Genomic DNA, 18,808 nt, shown 5'->3' on the forward strand with positions numbered 1-18,808 from the left:
ATGTGCTTGATGGTTTAATAGATTGTTTGTATTGTGGCCGATCAGTAAATATGATATCGATGCATACTTTTAGCCAGCGCATTATTCTACTTTCACTTTTCCTATTTAAACATACAATATATATGTATATCTGTTTTATTTATGATTCAAGTGATCATCAGAGAATAAAGGAGAGTAAAAAGAAAGGTTATAGCGTCACATAATAAAAATTCACAGAATGAAAGGTATACACTGATAGTATATCAGCAATAGTAAAAATAGCTTCTGATTTAGGAATGCTGAAGAGAAGAAGTATAATAGTTGTTTGGATTGGATGACTGTTGCTGAGGTTGTTGAGATTGCTGTTGCTGGGGTTGTTGTGGCTGTTGCTGTTGTGTCTGCTGCTGCTGCTGCTGTTGCTGTTGATGTTGCTGTTGTAGCTCTTGTTGTTGTTGCAACTGCTGCTGCAGCTCCTTTATTTGTTGTTGCAATTCTTTCTGTTGCTTTTGTCGTTCTAACTCTTGCTGCTGTCGTTCTAACTCTTGCTGTTTTCGGTTGTAGTAAGCTTTCCAAGAGTTAGCAATTTGATCACAGGCACCAGCATACTCAGGGACTTTGGCGTTAACGGCTTGCGCATCATCTTCTTGTTGTTTCCAATATGCGGCACAAAGCTTTGGAAGCTGCTTTAAATCAACCTCGTCGGCATCAACTTCTGATCCTCGCTTACGCATTCGACGCTTTGCCAGTGGTGCAGCTTGAGTAAGGGCAGCAAGTTTGCTAATAGGCAGATGTTTAGCTAGCATAGCGAATAAGTCTTGTTCTGGTTTGGCGGGAGGTTTACTATTGCTTTTCGCAGGTTGTTGTTGACTTTCTTTTCCTTGACCTTGGGACGCTTCTTTTCCGTGACCTTGGGATGCTTCTTGACCCTGGCCTTGAGCTTGACTTTGAGCTTGACTTTGAGCTTGACTTTGAGCTTGACTTTGAGCTTGACTCTGATCTAAGCCTTGACCTTGACCTTGGCCTTGATCTGGCATTTGACGCTTTGCCAGTGGTGCAGCTTGAGTAAGGGCAGCAAGTTTACTAACCGGCAGATGTTTAGCTAACATGGCAAATAAGTCCTGCTTTGGATTGGCGGGAGGTTTACTATGGCTTTCCGCAGGTTGTTGTTGGCTTTCTTTTCCGTGACCTTGGGATGCTTCTTGACCCTGGCCTTGACCTTGACCTTGACCTTGAACTTGAACTTGACCTTCACCTTGACTTTGACTTTGATCTTGATTTTGACCTTGGCCCTGATCCGGTATCTGACGCTTTGCCAGTGGTGCAGCTTGACTAAGGGCAGTAAGTTTGCTAACCGGCACATTTTTAGTTACCGCAGAAAGAAAGTTTTGCTCGGGGTTGGCAGGAGTTTTACTATTGCTTTCTGCAGGTTGTTGTTGGCTTCGTTTTTGTTGGCTGTTGGATGCTTCTTGACCCTGACCTTTGCTTTGACCTTGATCTTGGCTTTGCCCCTGGCCTTGACTTTGAGCTTTGGCAAGATCTTCAGAGGTCATCCATTGTGAACCAGAAGCAGGTTGGCTTTTTTGTTGCTTTAGTTGTTGTATTTCAGCAAGTTCTTCAGGGGACATCCACTCAGAACTGATATCGACAGGCTGCTCTTCTTGTTTGTTTCGTCCTTGATCTTGGGCAGGAGTGGTGGTCGATGGATCTGTATCGTTGGCAGCATGTTGACCTTGACTTTGGGTAGGAGCAGGAACGGTACCAGCAGCCGATTGAGAAATGGCTTGAACATCATTAGCACTACTTGCTAATAAACAGATGACAGCAGCAGCGATAGAAATTACGGAAACGCGCATGCTGGATGATTATTTGCCGATCTAGTTATAGTCGAAGATTTCTGAAGTAGCGAATCCATGCGCATATTTATACATTTTTCCTTTTACTTTCCCCTTTCTCCAAAACAGTTAAACTAGTGCTACGACACGTATATACAACTGAAACAATTTCCTTGATACAATCAAAGTTTTTCATCGTATGCACAAAAAGTTATCATACAGAAAAATTAAAGGGGGGAAATGAACTGTCAGCTGCTACAAAAGATGCAGAGGAGAATTCCTAGCCATAGTATTATATGGGATGCAGAAGCTTTAGTACAGGGGTATAGTGACAAATTCTTTCGTATGTGCGCATAAACATTTGACAGATCGGTATGCATATCGGCGCCGATGGTACACTGATAATACAAATCGTACGGCGACCAGCAGTCCTTTTTATCTTTTCTCCTATAACATTGCATACATTTAACACATCGCTCAAAAGGTAAAATCATTGGCTGATCATTTTCATTAAACGGTTATACTGTATTCTCTCTTTCAGAAAAAAGCCCAAGTTGATATGTAGCAAATTGCATTACATCGATCACTTCTCCTTCTACTTATTACAGCTTCTATTTGTCACTCACTTAAAAGGCCAATACTAACCAGAAGGTCATCAAGCACTTTACTATGTCAATTGATCATTCTCTGAAGCCAATACATAAAATAAATGTTTGGAAAAAAAGTGCTCACTTCCTTTTTTCCGGTATATCATTTAACTTGTAGTATGTAATAGTTTCACTGGTGGCTTTTCTTTAAGGAGTGACAGTCAGTATGTATCTGCTACATACATACAATAAATGCTTGATGAGCAAAAATAAAGATTAATTACAAAAGAATGTTATTGTTTCTCTGAAATTTCATGGGCAACTAGTTTTACACATGACCATTAGGATACTTTTATCTCTTGCCCTGCTCTATTTAAGCATGGTGTAACACTGCGATGAGAAATGCTCATTTTGCTACTTCGTGTATTTTATTCGCTCCTTTTACTTTTGCCGTCCAGACGTGCTAATATGAAGAAGATCATTGAGTACATAGCGACGAAAAGAAATAGGGGTCATCATGCTTCTTGTTGTTATCTTCACTTTTTGAGCTGCTCACCAACTAAAGAAGCGACACGGAGATTACTGTTACTATATACAGACCATACCAGGTGTACTGTCATGATTGGTATAGAGAAGCAGTCCTCAGCTCAGCTACTGTATTTTTGTAAACTGATTGTGTGAAGCCCTCTTGATATGCTATTTTAAACAAACCGAGTAACCCGTATAATATATCAACAATACCACATAGTCTAAAACTAACTGTGCATTACCAGCTCGGTAATAACCCAGTCAAACTTTAATATACTGACCAAAAAAGTAAATGCTTTTGGACGATTAGAAAGGTAAGAAATAGAACAAAGAGCGATACTCTATATGGGCTACCGTGAGCCTGTTACTTAGCAAATGGTTTATATGAATAAAAAACATCCTTTGCCAATGACGTAGGTTTAGTTCCCAAAATGGAATTATCGGCGAAGCGGAGGCGATAATTGCTTGCTTGCAGTTGTGAAACAGGCGAGAGAACGCACACTCAACCCTTGCTTCTTTTTCTCCTCATGAACACAACATATGACGACTCTATCTCAGAGCGAATAACTTTGCGCAGTAATGAAGGCTTTCGCCTTTCAGAGCCAACAATAGATCAAGCTGAGCATGAAGAACAGAGCGGTCAGCAACAGCAACCACCGTCTGTTGTGCCACATCAACCACAGCAGCAACAGCAGCAGCAGCAGCAGCAGCAGCAACAAAACCATGACGACAACGAGCAGGAGCACCAACCTTACCACGACGACGAAGCGCCCAATGACGAACACCGAGCGCCGTTATTAAGACGTACATACTCACAAGAAAGCGCGATTAGTACCGATTCAGCACCACCACCCTACGAAATGTACCCACCAGCCAAAACGTTTTTTGGCAGAGCCTACAACTGGCTTCGCACAATACCCCGCATACGACGCCACCAAGCGATTGCATTACCCACGTTGCCACTCCATGCCGGCAGTCGGTTTCGCAGCCATCATTCCGATTCCCTCTCTTCAACGTCGATTGATTCGTTTGCTTCGTCCGCATATCCAGCGACATGCTGCTCATACTATTACCATGCAGCCTTGAGCCACCTGCCCTCGCTACCTCGAGCGACGCTTCCTGTCTGGCTCGCGCGTTGCCGATGGGTACTTATCTGTATATCCATTTTCGCCATCTTCATATTTGCATTTCTCCTCTTTTGTTCCATTTTCTTCTCACCAGCGTCGCTTTCGCCAGCGACACTGCCGGACCTGACGACAAACACATCGGCACGATTTTTGACCTTAAACATATTTATGCGGCCGCCCGGTGTCACCAATAACTGGTCCGACTATAAAGACGAGCGATTGGATTACATTGTCCGCTACATTTTACCACAATACGACGTGGTTGCGTTCCAAGAAGCATTCGCCTTTGGAACCAGACGGAAAGACCAATTGATCCAACGGGCACGGAATATGGGATACAACCATCATGTGGAATCGCCTCGACATTATCCATGGGATCTGGGCGTGGATGGTGGATTGTTGATTATGTCTCGGTTTCCAATTCGGACATCGCACCAGATCGAGTATCCCCGTGGCATCCACAGCGACTGGCTTTCGTATAAAGGTGCCCTGCACGCATTGATCGAATTGAACTCGACCAACTCAATGCATTTATACACGACTCATGCACAAGCATCGTATGCGCACGAATCCATTCAAGCTGATATGCAAGTTCGTCTCAGCCAGTTTTCACAATTCCACCAGTTTGTCAGGGAAACAGCACAGCACGACACTATTCCGATCTTGTTGCTAGGCGATTTCAACGTGGATGCAGCGGTGCATGATGGATCCATTACAGAACCGTCGAAATCCAATTCGGTCGAATATAACATGATGATGGATGTGGTGACTGGCAAGGGTGTTGATCTTTCAAACAGCGACAAGAGGAACAGTAATGTGGGTAGCAAGGATGACAACGACAACGGAAATGACAACGATGGCAAAATCAGTGTTAGACAGAAGCGATTGTTGTATGCGGACCCAGCATGGCAGATGGATCAGTTAATGGACGAAGTGTATAGTCATTATGGATATCATCCTGTGACGTATGGCGATATCATGTTGAACAAGAACGGCGAGGTTGAGCCTGCCGAGACAGTGCTGACGGATATGGAGCAGGTCATGACAGTCCAGAGCATTGATCGAATCATGTGGGATCGCGCACGGGCATCAGCTGCCATGTCGCTGCGAGACGCCCAGGTTGAAAAGTTTATGGTTCGAAGCAATGATATGATGAGCGAGCACGATAAGCAACAAATGGCATTTACTCAAATTTCAGGTATGGGGAAAGAAGGAATTTTTTTTATTGGGGTTTTAAGAGATGCTGTATATAAATGACGGTCTGTATACTAAAACAAAATGATTTTGCTACTATTGTTTCTGTTAGATCACTATGGGTTGAGCTGCGTTGTCCAGCTAGCATGATGATATATGGCGAAGGCTTGCTTGTGGAAGTAAAGAAATAAAAGCCACATTTTGCTATTGTTATAGACCTTTGTTAATTTTCACTTTCATTCCATTGTACGGCGTAACGGTTTTCAAAAGTTCCTCTATCGAACAAGTCGTGCATTTGCTCAATACAAAACAGGATCTCAGATGCAGCTGTTAGCAGCGTCATCTCTGCGTCACCAGGCGTGTTTATGTCGATGTACTTGCGTTGAAGTTTGTTCGGATAAAGGACAAGCGAGAGCGATAACAGCAACGTGTTGATCCGAAAACTCCAGTTGCCGGTCCCTTCGCAGACATAGAGCTCCTCTGCAGGGAATCGAACGTTGTATTGTGCTGGACATCTACTGACAGCGAGCTTGGGTGCGTAACTATCCGACATTTTCCCCATACTCTTGATTACAAATTCGCAGATCTGGTGTACAAACTCGATAAGGTCGTCGACGCGGTACCAGTTGAGACGGTTCGCGATAGTTTCTGTTTTAGCGTCCCAATCGCTATACATCTCGTTTAGTCTAAAGAGATCCCAAAGAAGAGAGGTGGAGGGAGAGAAAAGAAACAAAAGTGAAAGAGTGAAATGGTCTACTTTCTCGGCGACCCCATTTTGTTATTCTCTCTTATTGCGTGATCTAGCCACAGTAACAGCAGAGATCAAGTGTTGTCAAAGCATCCTTTTCCTTATCCATTGACAACAATAAGAGCTCTGATCGTTCAGGGACCAAGTCAGCAGGCCGAAAAAAAAAAAGGCAAAAAAGGTCCGCTGTCCGAAATTAAAGTTGCAAAGCAAAGTCGCGATTTACGGGAAATTAACGATGGGCGACGGGGGATTTTCGCTGCCTAAAAATTCCCGTGGGAGATAGTTTGGCTGTGGCGTGGTCGAGGCGAGTGTGCGCTGCGTTTCTGCATTACAAGAGCCAAATGTTTCCTTTTCCCCGAATAAGGATGCCAAAGCTTCCGAAACGAGCGAAACGACAGGGTTTTTTGCTCCCTCCTCTCTCTACTGCGTGAGTGTACGCGTGTGAGTGGATGTGCTAGTTAGCGCGTGCGCGTGAGTGTGTAGCGGAAACCAATCCGCATCAAATATAAATAACATCTCGTACTGGCGTTATTTTCCCCTTTCTTACCCTTTTTCACTAGCTCTTTTCCCACCCCGTCTAATACCACTCTCCACCACCACCCCCTCGTCTGTTTTACAGCAATGGTCAAGCAAGATTTCACGATCACAAGCTACGAAGTGCGCGATATCCGCTTCCCTACTTCCCAGCATCTGGACGGCTCTGATGCCATGAACAAGGACCCAGACTACTCTGCTGCCTATGTCATCTTTTACACCAACGACACCCAGGTCGAGGGCCACGGCATGACCTTCACCTGCGGTCGAGGCACTGAAGTGTGCTGCAGTGCTATTGAGGCATTGGCTGTCAAGTTTGTCAACATGAAGCTTTCCGACCTCGTCAAGGACATGCGCGCCACCCACCGCATCTGCACAGGCGACTCACAGCTCAGATGGATTGGTCCGGAAAAGGGTGCCATCCATTTGGCCACCGCTGCTGTCATCAACGCTGTCTGGGATCTCTGGGCCAAGGCTGAGGGCAAGCCTCTCTGGAAATTGGTCGTCGACTTGACCCCTGAAGAGTTTGTCCAAGCTATTGATTTCCGTTACATCACCGACGCCATCACGCCCGAGGAAGCTATCGAGATTCTTAAGCAAAACGAGTCAACCAAGTCTGCCCGTGAAGCAGAGATGCGTGAGAAGGGTTACCCTGCCTACACGACATCCGCCGGATGGTTAGGTATGTTGTTGTTTTCTAGTCTTTTCTCTAACCCACTGTAGTGTGTGCATAAGATAAAGCTGACCATGGTGCTGTTAATGTATTGCAGGCTACAGCGATGACAAGGTCCGCCGCTTATGTCGCGAGGCCAAGGAACAGGGCTTCACTCACTTTAAGCAAAAGGTCGGCAGCGACAAGGAGTCGGATATCCGCCGTGCAGCACTGATCCGTGATGAAATCGGTTACGAGAGCGTATTGATGATGGACGCAAACCAAGTGTGGGATGTGAATGAGGCTATAACATGGATGGAGGACTTGTTGCAGTTCAAGCCACACTTTATCGAAGAGCCCACCTCGCCCGACGATGTCTTGGGCCACGCTGCGATCCGCAAAGCACTGTACCCACGCACGCGTGTCGCCACCGGTGAGCACATCCAGAACCGCATCATCTTCAAGCAGTTGTTCCAAGCCCAAGCCATTGATTTCTGCCAGATCGACTCGTGCCGTGTTGCAGGTGTCAACGAAATCCTGTCCATTCTGTTGATGGCCAAGAAGTTCAATATCCCCGTCGTCCCACATGCTGGCGGTGTTGGCTTATGCGAGTATGTCCAGCACTTGTCGTTGATTGACTACATCTGCGTCTCGGCAACTACAGAAGGTCGCATTCTGGAATTTGTGGATCATTTGCACGAGCACTTTTTGGACCCTGTGGTGATGAAGAACGGTCGATACATGACGCCTTTGGCACCTGGCTACAGCATCCAGATGAAGCGCGAGTCCATTGACGATTACACCTTCCCTGGCGGCAAGGTACATAAGGAGCTTGCAGCAAACCACAAGGCCTAACCGCACACATAATTACATGGTAGTTTTTCTTCTTCTGTTTGCATTTCTTTCTCACACCATTGTTACGAATATTTGTATTTCTATTCTACACGCGCACCACGCACACAACATACATAACTCGACTCCTTTCTCTATTGTGACGATCCATATATCCCGCCTTCTCATTCTCTTCTAAAAAATAAAGTCCACAAATACAAATTCATTTCTCGATTATGTAAGCAAATGATACAACGACGCAAGGGAGCATTTCAGTCGTAAAAGGCCTGACTAGCTCCCCTCCGGAATTAGCGGGTCCGGGTCTTGCTGGATCTATCCTTCTTTTCTGTCTTCGAACCACACGTACGATGCAGCCAACACCCAAAGGGTCAAGATGTAGAGGGTCTCCTCATAGGACTCTGAGTGCATTCAAAAATGGTAATGAGGGAGTACCCGAGTGTATGTGCACATATTCATTACAACGTATGCTGTTCTGAGACTGCACTTTATATAGACCACTTATATTGATAACTATGTATTTATAAAAATGAGGCAAATTGGTTGATGTGATAGCTAGGATGAGCATATTTACATGATGTTTGTAGAGGAAAATGATGTTGTGTTTCAGGGAGGAGTAGATGATAAATATTATAGTAAAGGAGGTTGGTTTACATAATGACTTGAAGAAAAAAAAACAGTGTAAGAAATAAACATGCTAAAAGTTAAAGAAAGTATTTTTGTGTTGCATACGGGGATGGATGACAGATCGTCGACTTGTGAGGTAGCTTTATTCGTCCTTCTCAACAGCTTTCCTTTTCTTTGATCTTGGAGACGTCATACAAGCTGGTATCGTGGGTTGTCGGGAAAGCATTTCAATCGTTGGTATGAACATATCATCATCTTCTTGTACGGACTTGAGGGTTGCCTTCAGCAATGACTTGCACTGCCAGACAAGTGTAAGCAAAGGGACAAACCCTTTGTAGAATGTCTCGGCAGTCAACGGAAACTCCATTGCAGCGAAGCTGTACAGTCTGCAAACGTTGCCGCGCGGAAGATCCATTATTTTGATTGCCAACTCAGTACCTAAAAAGTATAACAATATTTAGTCGTTTATTCTTTGTTCCCCTATTTCCAGCTATTACCATTTATAACGAATCCCGGCACACGGATACTTCGGATTTTGCCCGGACTTCTTTTCGACAAACTCCAGATGATATCTTTTAAAGTTTTTGGCAATTTCAGGTTTGATTCGACAACAAATTTGGTACAGGTAACACCGCCAGAAACACCTGCTTCCCCAGCAGCATATTCATGCTCAAGATGCCTAACCAGGATATCTACTTTCGCATCCACTGTTTTTCGTGGTATTGCGGTTGTACCGGGAAGTGAGCGCTCGTCATTTTTCCTTTCACTTGATGCTGTGCTTGCTTTCTCGCCACTAGACGTTATGTAAGTTCCCACAGTAATATTACTGTACAGCTATATACATAATCATGAGTATAAACATAGCCCTACCTGACAACTTCAAATACGCTCTCGTCGAAGCACTTTTCGATGAAAATCCACAAACGGCGTAATAGATCGTTTTCTGTTTTGTTGAAGAAGTTGTACGAGTAGTAGTATAAGTCAAGCACTTCGCCAATTGCCTTTTCGGCCCATCGTTCGTCAACCTTGGACGGGTGGAAGCGATGTCTCAAATGCAGCTCTACTAAGTCTTCGAGAACGTGCTAAAGACATCAAAAAGTATATTTTAAATTATTGATAATTGAAAAAGGGACCAGAACAAAAGAGGCAGAAAATGGGTTTACCTTATTCGCAAATACTCGGAGATAGGCTTGTAGGCCTTCAGGCAATTCTTGAAGCTGCGGAGCATTATGCATTCTTATTTCTTGTATCTCTTCTTTGGTAAAATACTCTGACCAGCAAGGATCCATAGGATCGAGTATGAGAGAATGGGACGGACTATTATATATAAACAATTAGCTTTTTTTAGTCGGCATAAGTAGCCATAGAAGATGAGACTCACTGTTCGTAAGAGCATTTTTTGACGAATGCGTGCATGGTGTCTTCCACTATCTTTCCCGTTGAAAGGGTCCACTTTTCATACGGCAGATTGTAGTAGATATTTTCTACGGTGGCTTTTTCAGCAGTTGAAAGGCGCGCGGAGGCACTTGCCTTGGATGATGGTGTGGTTGAAGAGTTATCGGATGGATGGTTTGTTGAAAGACCTGCACCGTGAATTTGAGCATCGACAGCTGTCCAATCAACGCGTTCTTTGACCTTCATGTGTCTTCATCAGTAAACGAGCATTTCCCACTAATTTATACAATATGCTTCTCTTACCAGCTCTACATCGAGGTCACTCACTACGTTTCCAAATATATTGGCCCAGAAAGCCTTGTAATTGGTACCAGGAACCGATTTTTGGATGACAACAGTCGGGCGATCTCGAACAAAGCCTGCAAAACTGACTTCAGAGCCACCGTCAACGCATGAATTTATATAAGATTCAATCTCTGTCAAAATACACGTAAAAAAAACTTTAGGACAAATGTTCATTTGTTTGGTATGCTACTACTATTGACTAAGAATGGCGTTGCTATATAACACAAAATTTTCATAGGTACCCAATTTGCAATGATTCTGTTCCGATTTAGTGTCTTCACGCATTTTAAGAGTTGACATGTTCGCTGCGCGATCGGTTGAGAATACTTTAGGATTGATTTAGCAATAAATACCAAGCGGGACTCGCGAAAAATTTTTCTTCCTCTGTTGCGGTTTAGACTTAGTGTGACTGTGATATTGTAAGCAAGCCAGCAATCTACCCACAGCAACAACCAGGCGCGCCGCCATCCAGAGCGCCGTCATCAACATCGTAATAGTAATTCCATAGAATAGCATATAATAGTAGAAACATATAAATAGCCAAGTACTTTGAATAAAAGCAAAAGACAGATATACTATCCACTACTCTTCTCGAAGTCTCTTTCCTTCATCCTTATATTAAACACCCGATCTATATTACAGATATTTTATATGAGATAAAGGAATATGTGATAATGGAACTACCTTTTTATTACTGCTGAGAAACTCTGATATTATACTTGACGAGCCTTTGTCGCCTTCGCACCTTGGGATTGAGCCCCTCCGCTTCGCTACGTGTCAATCCCTAAGGTGCTTCGGCTCGGCGGCTCGCTGGGGGCTTCCCCCAGACCCCCTTTGTTGGGGGGCAAGCCCCCCAAACCCCCCATAGCGGCCGCGTTCAAGGCTGTATCAGTGTTTTGCCGTTTGATCCTTTATCAATTCTTGCGATGTGACTAAACCCGAACCATTTACCTACCCCGATCGCCCTAAACACTATAATTCTAACAGACTAAACCCTAAACCTAAAGCTACTGAAATGACTGGATTGAATTTAGAATATAGAAAAAGTAAGTGGTTGTATCTATTAAGCTGTAACTGTTGTTAATGCTTCTCTGTGCACAATGTTTAAGGTCGAATGTGATGGTTGCGATGTTGGTGGGTCGGAAGGAAGTAGAAAAACTGTGAGAGAGTTGGGAGTGCGGACGCGGGATAATGCCACATATAGTTGGCCATGTGCGAAAGCTGGCTTAAACAGGCACAGCATTGCTCTATTGAGGGTTTGACCTTGCGACTTGTTGATAGTCATTGCGAAGGCAGGGACCACAGGGAACTGATGGCGGCAGAGTTTAAATGGGAGATCATTTTCTTTCGAGTATAGACTGATGCGTGGAATATAGACGATATCACCTAGTCAACAAATAGAATGTGTTGATAAGCTAGGTATAAAATCGATCCAGAAGTAGGTAATTGTATATACCTGCAAAGTCGCCTTGAGCAATTTCTGCTTCAATAACGTGTGGTAAGAGATTTCGACATATTAACCGCGTTCCATTGCATAGGCCCTTTTGAGGATTGATGTTGCGTAGAAGCATTATTGGCTGGTGTCGTTTTAAAGAAAATTGATGAGGAGGATAGCTATTGAGAGTGATGGTGTGAAGGTATTCTGGTGGATGAGTGGCTTCAAATGCCTCGGAGTCGACAATCTTATCAGAAGATAGATATTCGTGCGTTTCTCCAGGAAAAATTGATAATGCTACATCGTTAAGAGAGCGAATATCGTCGTTGTATGGTGCTAATATGGCACGGCTGGTCATGTAATCGCGGTCAGTGTAATTTGTATCCAAATCAGGGTAGGCGGAGCGAACTACAGAGGCGAGACTGGAAGTGACAACGCATGATTCGGAGGGCAGGCTTATTGTCACTGCATCGGATTCGGGAATCGCGGTACCTGGCTCGCGTCCTTCACCAACACGTAAAAGATATTCAGCAAATTGCTGCAGTTGAGTGGCCGTCGTTGGATCAGGACTTTGCTGGACGCGCATGTTTTCGGTGAGTCGAAGCACACGGACAATGTTGTTGACAAAGAGGTAGGATTTGATCAAGGAAGCATCGATAATATCAGCCTTGTTGCCATTGGGAATTATAGGCAGTGTTTGTCTAAAGTCACCGCCAATGACAACAGTTTTTCCTCCAAAAGGAATGCGTTCCAAGCGACGATCAGTAACACCCATGATCTCTCTTAAAAGTCGATCAACTGTCTCGAAACCGAATCTGTGGCACATTGGTGCTTCATCCCAGATGATGAGCTTGGCCTGTCTAAGTATCTGTGCTTGTGGACTGCGGATCCGAACCGTGCTGATGGTATTGGCAGCCAAATCCAAAGGAAGCCCAAAACGACTATGCGCTGTACGACCACCTTGCAGCAACGTTGCAGCAATACCGGAAGAGGCGACAGGAATGGCAATTTCGCCATCCGATCTAACTTTTGCCAGTAAAGCGCTGTAAACGAACGTCTTTCCGGTGCCACCTGGTCCATCCAGAAAAAAAACTCGACCTTGCTCTGGCGTTACTGCTTCTGGATCTTCACCTTCTTCAATGGATTGCACAACAGCGTTGTAAGCATCTCTCTGAGCATCATTGAAACTATCTTGAGAGCGCTGTACTATGCCTCGCAGTTGAACGCGATTATACCGTGTTTCTTGCTGTAAGAGGCGGTCGTAGGTGTGTTGGTGATTTCCCTCCTGTAAGGCAGGCAATTGCGGCATGTCAGTAAATTCGATCAAGGAGCGGCCGTACTGGGGAAGCAATGCTGCTAATTCCTCCAAGGCTCGTAATCTTGCTGCAGTAATATCCTCCTCTAAAAGCTCCACATGCTGCTGGCCATTTTCAGCCTGTAATTGGCGACGTCGATTCTCGAGGAAATCAGCAGCAATATCGTCAGCATATCTTTCCCAAAGCTCGCCAGGCGTCAGGATATCGCAGAATGCCAGGATGACGGCGAAGAGATCACGGAGCCGTGACGCGGATGTGGTGACCTCAACGGCTTCTCCAAAACACCTATTCCACTCATCGTCGTCTTGTAACAATCCGCGTGCCTGTGCAGCAGCCTTAAACGTGGGATATACTGTGCCTTCAAAAGTGCGGATATCCTCAAAACTGGTGGCGCCCGGAACGTGCAACAACAATAGCCTCAAGCTATATTTCTCCAGGTCGCGTGGCTGTACAAAGTACAATCGAGAGACTGGTGCCACACCACGGTTATGCATTCGTCCACGGCGATACCATCCACGTTGTCTGCTGTGCGTATATGCCGAGTAGATGTCGACATATAAGTATTGTCGTGCGTCAGGGTCGCGCTGGTTCAACGCAAACCAATCTACCAACGTCGAGCTCCGGTTGCGTGCTGCGCGTTGCAAGTCTCGAACATCGGCATCAGCTTCAAAGTACACGTTCTCTTCTGATGGCAAATGGATATCTAAGCGCTTTACTGCTGGAAAATGACTCTGCATATCCTTCTCGAAAATGCGCCAACAACTTTCTGCTGCCGATACGTATCGTACATTCAAAAATGCATCAATCTCATCAACGTTTTCTTCATTTGCTTGCGTCACTGTCGCTGCACTTTGGGTGCCTACTGTCACCTCGGCACGGTCGGACCCTTTGTAAACGTACTTGTATAGGTACTTTACAGCTCGGTTGCTGGAGCAAATTTCGACGTTGATATGGGCGTTGTACTTTGTTGTAAGATATAAGTTGTACGGAACGACCCATCCATTTCCGACATTGTATGTTGTGCGGTTGACAATTCTTTCGATTGTGCGATCAGGCATATCACGTCGACGATATGTTATATTGCCGTTTTCATCGAATCGAGTTTCATTGGCGAATGGTTTGGGAAATCGTTTTGAGCATGATCCATTACTCATACAGATGGCGCGTGGATTGAGTAAAGAGCCACAGGGAGTATGGATCATATTGCGTGTGACAGTGGCATATGCCTGTGGATAGCGCTGGGGGTCTGGAATTTCAGCAGAAACGATGTTGTCGACATCCTCAACAGTGCGTATTTTGGAGTCATCGTGCATAATCAAAACAATGTGGGCATGTGGCAAGCCGCGCTTTTGGAATTCAATTACTTGAACCCATGCGACAACATTGCCGAGCACGTTATGATCTTTGAGATCTGCCATTATCAGCTTGATCTTTTCAGAAAAAACACGGGCAATCAAGTCAGGGCGATCAGATGGCTGCTGTCCATTAGAGGCCAAGGCTTCTCTTATTTCCGGCCACTCTGGGTTGCACGTAACAGTTATAAAAAGATCCGGCTTTCCAAAATGTCGCACAATAGCCATTGCATCCTGATACAGCTGATGCATATAACTTTATAAAGAAACAGAACAGAAAAAGATAACAGAGATTGATGTAAGCAATTTCATGTATAGTAACATTTTATTTTATTTTCACCATAACAAACTCTCCACAGCAAAACGCTAGCTGATTGTAATTCTAAACGATCCCAGGCACGATACTCATGTTGCTATCTTAAAGAATAACTTACCGAGGACTGCCAGTATGAGAAGATGGAAGGATAACACGACGACCCAAATTTCGAGCCAGCTCGTTATTATCTTCTCCTACATCTTGCTGGAGCGCATCAGCCATACCACTGTAAAGTTCCACGCGTAGCTGTCTTTGATGGCTGCGATAGTAATGCATACGACGGTGCTCAATCTTTGCGTACATATCGACAATGTACTGGTGCCAAAGTCGCCCATATAGATGCGCAAGAGACTCGCCACGTTCTTGGATGCGGTAGGCGTAAAATTGACGAACCGAGACAGTACCCTGACGACCATGACGCTCCCGACCTGGCTCAGCTTGAGCATGCTGATGTCCACGAAGAGGAATTCCTTCACTCCATCCATTTTCTGCATTTGGGAACATAAGGACATAATGCAGTGGATCATACAAACTACTTGTCTCATTAATCCTTTGCATCCCTCCATCACGGCGAAAGAGAACAACATCACGATAGGTAGCATCTTCGCCTGGATTGTCAACAATCAGTACAGCTATTTCGTCAGCAGTAGGAGCTGCATACTGTCTTCCGCGGCGCTGGCTCCCGGAGATGCGTATCCCCAAGTTGACACCTGGTGCACCGCGCAAACGCTCAGCTGCCGTCCGAAAGGTCTGAACATGCTGATTATTTTCATCAAGCATAGCCTGCAAATCAAGCAACAATGCACGATCCAGGTTTCCATCTAATACATTGCCGAAAAAGTCATATAAGACCGTTCGTTATAAATTGTGTTTACTAATGCTAACCTGGAAAGACTGTCTGTCTGATTGCTGCCTGCTCTTGAGGATCATATATGTAGATTTGAGCAAAGCGGGGCGGACGACCATCTTGAGGAACAATGGAACTGATTCTGTGGTAGACAGTGCCTTGGATACGAAAAGAGTATGCTCCGCCTCTAGCATTGGTATAATTTTGGTCGAGACGATCCACACCAAGGGAAGCAAATGCAAAAGTACCATTGTATAGGCGGATCTGTTCACGAAACGTTGACGATTCCTCATCTGTACCAATGAGCAGAGAGCGCAGTGGCTCTGGTGGACGCAGAACAGGTGGAAGTTCAACAACCCCATAGCCACAGCAAATTGAATAGCAATACGTGCCATCAACATTCTGTCGACGGGTTTCCCAAGACCAAACCCGAGCACCGCATGCACTGCATGTTGCGTTCATTGGTGGCAACACATGACGGTGAGCGTGAGGAGATGCAGCGTCCTCAACAATATCCTGCCCAGCAATAGTTGTTTCCTCGAATTGGTCCTGATATCCAAGTGGCCTAGTAGCAGTCCTTTCTAGACGGGGTCTGCCTGCACCACGACGACGTGTTCTGGGCCTGCCAAAGCCTTCACGCAAATCAATAGTAGCAAATAAATTGCCAGAGGCATCTTCTTGATGCTAAAGTATCATTATATAATGTTCAGTATCATGAATCAGCTTCACGGCGTTTACGATATCCAGTGGTCTCAATAACTCACAGTGTTGGTAGGAGCAGTGATAGTTTGTCCTTGCGGTGTGGTTTCAGCAGCGTTGTTACTCATTTACGTATAAAAACGAATGGCGGGAAGAAAGAATGCAAAAATAATCTCCTCTCATTCTAGCTATCAAGATGACAGTAAAGTGATCATGTCATCTTTTTCCTAAAGTAGATGTGGTGCTACATTGCCAGGGTATTTATGCTCTATATATCTGAGTGAGCTTTCTTTTGTGCACTCCGAACAGAGTGAGTGCAAATATATCTTATCCGATCTGACAACTTTCTTCTTTCAAACTTCCCATCATGCCCAACACTCGAAGTACTCAGCCCAATCATCAGACAGAAGGTTTGGAGCAAATGCTCTATCGAAAGCGCAAAAGCAAGAGTGCTAGCAGAAATGCAAAGCGTCAGGTACTCTAAGAAACCACGTTTTTATAATAACTCATATATAGCGCGTTAGTTAACTTTGCTTTCAAAAACAGAAAAACAGCGATGATGAGTTTGAGTTGACTCAGGAGGATATCGAGCTCATGGAAGCTTGTGAGCATTTGCTTGGTAACTTAATCCTATTTGCTAAGATATATATGTATGCATGAACTCATTCAAGGATAGATCTCCAGTCCTCACAGAGACAGCTTGAACAGGCAGACTCGCAAATAGACACTATCCCGTCAGATCTTCCTTCTGTACCTTCGCCAGCAGTGTCTTCGCCTCTGCTTTTGATAGAGGAATACCAATCGGTGTCTCCTCCACCACTGTCCCCTGTGCCCTCTCTTGAGGAAGGAATTCAGAAACTGAATTTGCCGCCTGCCCATCGTACGCCACTTAGTTCACCATCGCGTTCTGTAAACCATCCTAATGGCACCACCTCTCGAGGTGTACAGTGCGAATTATTAAAATAAATTGCAAACTGCTCACATGTAACAAAGACCCAAGCTGTGTAATGATTTAAAAATTGATCGCGTGAAGAGGAAGGGGGACGGAAAGCTCTGCTCGCTGTTCGGAGACAAACCACTGCTAAAAATCGATTCCAAAAAAGGAAGGACTTTCATTATTAATTTTTGAAGATTGTCTATTATATTAGAGATAGATATTATATAAGGGGGATTTTGAGTGATGACTTAGGGTGATGACTGAGGGTGATGACTATTATATATATTGCTGTAGTTGTGGAGAAATCGATGCTTTATATAGTGTATTAGTGTGTTCTGCTAGTTGGGATTCATGTGACTTGCTAGTGTTAGTTGAAGTAGTAGTAGCTTCCGTTACATCCTCAAACAAGGAGTTTGGCAGGTCTATTTGCACCCCCCTCGTGCACCCCACCCAGTCACTGCCCGGCCCGGATTTTTAGTTAGCACGCCCCCTCCCACCGAAACGCCTTCATGATGCAGAGAAGGAGTTGTTGCCTTTTATGGCGAGTCTTTTTCGTACATCTTTGCATGTTCTTCGCATGTGCCACACCTCTACGATTCAATCTTCGTCATAGCACGCAGCACGCCTCTGTCTAAATTGCGGTACGCGTGACTGCAGAGAAATAATTCTCACTTGGGGATCTTCCTCCATAAAAAAAACATTCATCAAGTACATGCTTTTGATCACTCCCTGCAACGACAGGAATATTCAAGGCACTCATCCAATAATTCCTTTAAAAACCAGGTCTTAAAGAGGTCATGTGTGGACGGGTAAATAATCTTTATGCAACGAGACTAATAGTCTCTGCAATGATTTCAAGTAGGATGAACAAAAGGAAACTTGTTTTGCTTTTTCTTTGCTTATGATGTTTATAGTTGACAAGACTTGAACAAATATATAAGCGTTCAATGCTTTCATCGTGGCTGACAAAGAGACAATCGGAATCTTTTATGTAAAGACGGTAAGTTGATAAAAGGAACCTACTTTTTCATGCACTTTGGCTTCTTTGGCAGTATTACAGCGGTTCCCTTACAGACAAACCAACGGTGTGTTGGAAGAAAAAAAAATTATAACCAGAGTGGTGTGACTGGAAAGCGATTGGCCGTAGTGTGGGTGGGCTTTATATGTTCGCTGGTGCAGTAACGGACTATGTGTGAAGGAGAGGGGCACCTTTTACACGATCGTCGTTTCCCATTTTTTTCTTTTTCTAATTGTGTCATCTGAAATTGACGAAGCAAGTATCGATGATGAACATGATGACTGCAACTGCTATTATATGCTATTAATATTTGAAACATTGTGTACACACTTATTACATTTGACGAGCTATGCGAGTATGTTTCCTTTCTTCCCTTGGCTATTACCTAGACGGCAAGATAAACTCCAACATTAATAGACACCATATAGATGGTCCAACATATTCAAGGAACTAAAGAGTCTAAATAGGTGCGCAAGGGGTTGCTGTTTTTT

The 18,808-nt window shown here is 44.5% G+C and overlaps 5 protein-coding genes across 5 annotated transcripts; 2 read left to right on the forward strand and 3 right to left on the reverse strand.

The window, feature by feature from the left end:
* Positions 1-269: 269 nt before the first annotated feature.
* BDB00DRAFT_877129 (uncharacterized protein) lies at positions 270-1,832 on the reverse strand (the record flags this gene model as incomplete). Its single annotated transcript, XM_053127566.1, has 1 exon — positions 270-1,832. The coding sequence occupies one exon, from the start codon at positions 1,830-1,832 to the stop codon at positions 270-272; it is 1,563 nt and encodes a 520-aa protein (XP_052975037.1).
* A 1,595-nt stretch (positions 1,833-3,427) lies between these two features.
* On the forward strand, positions 3,428-5,463 carry BDB00DRAFT_932503 (Endonuclease/exonuclease/phosphatase). Its single transcript, XM_053129083.1, has 2 exons — positions 3,428-5,251; positions 5,360-5,463. The coding sequence occupies exons 1-2, from the start codon at positions 3,454-3,456 to the stop codon at positions 5,395-5,397; spliced, it is 1,836 nt and encodes a 611-aa protein (XP_052975038.1). The 5' UTR covers positions 3,428-3,453; the 3' UTR covers positions 5,398-5,463.
* A 7-nt stretch (positions 5,464-5,470) lies between these two features.
* BDB00DRAFT_877131 (uncharacterized protein) lies at positions 5,471-5,923 on the reverse strand (the record flags this gene model as incomplete). The annotated part of the gene is made up of 1 exon (XM_053127567.1): positions 5,471-5,923. The coding sequence occupies one exon, from the start codon at positions 5,921-5,923 to the stop codon at positions 5,471-5,473; it is 453 nt and encodes a 150-aa protein (XP_052975039.1).
* Positions 5,924-6,616: 693 nt separating this feature from the next.
* Positions 6,617-8,036, forward strand: BDB00DRAFT_771926 (enolase C-terminal domain-like protein; the record flags this gene model as incomplete). Its single annotated transcript, XM_053120004.1, has 2 exons — positions 6,617-7,211; positions 7,300-8,036. The coding sequence occupies 2 exons, from the start codon at positions 6,617-6,619 to the stop codon at positions 8,034-8,036; spliced, it is 1,332 nt and encodes a 443-aa protein (XP_052975040.1).
* Positions 8,037-8,799: 763 nt separating this feature from the next.
* BDB00DRAFT_771930 (uncharacterized protein) lies at positions 8,800-9,952 on the reverse strand (the record flags this gene model as incomplete). The annotated part of the gene is made up of 4 exons (XM_053120005.1): positions 8,800-9,095; positions 9,155-9,450; positions 9,528-9,739; positions 9,821-9,952. Coding segments are annotated over 4 exons (936 nt in total), but the record flags the coding sequence as incomplete, so codon positions are not given.
* Positions 9,953-18,808: the final 8,856 nt, after the last annotated feature.

Source organism: Zychaea mexicana (assembly GCF_025766255.1).
Source record: "Zychaea mexicana strain RSA 1403 chromosome Unknown BDB00scaffold_102, whole genome shotgun sequence".
In the NCBI taxonomy this organism is placed as follows: domain Eukaryota; kingdom Fungi; phylum Mucoromycota; class Mucoromycetes; order Mucorales; family Lichtheimiaceae; genus Zychaea; species Zychaea mexicana.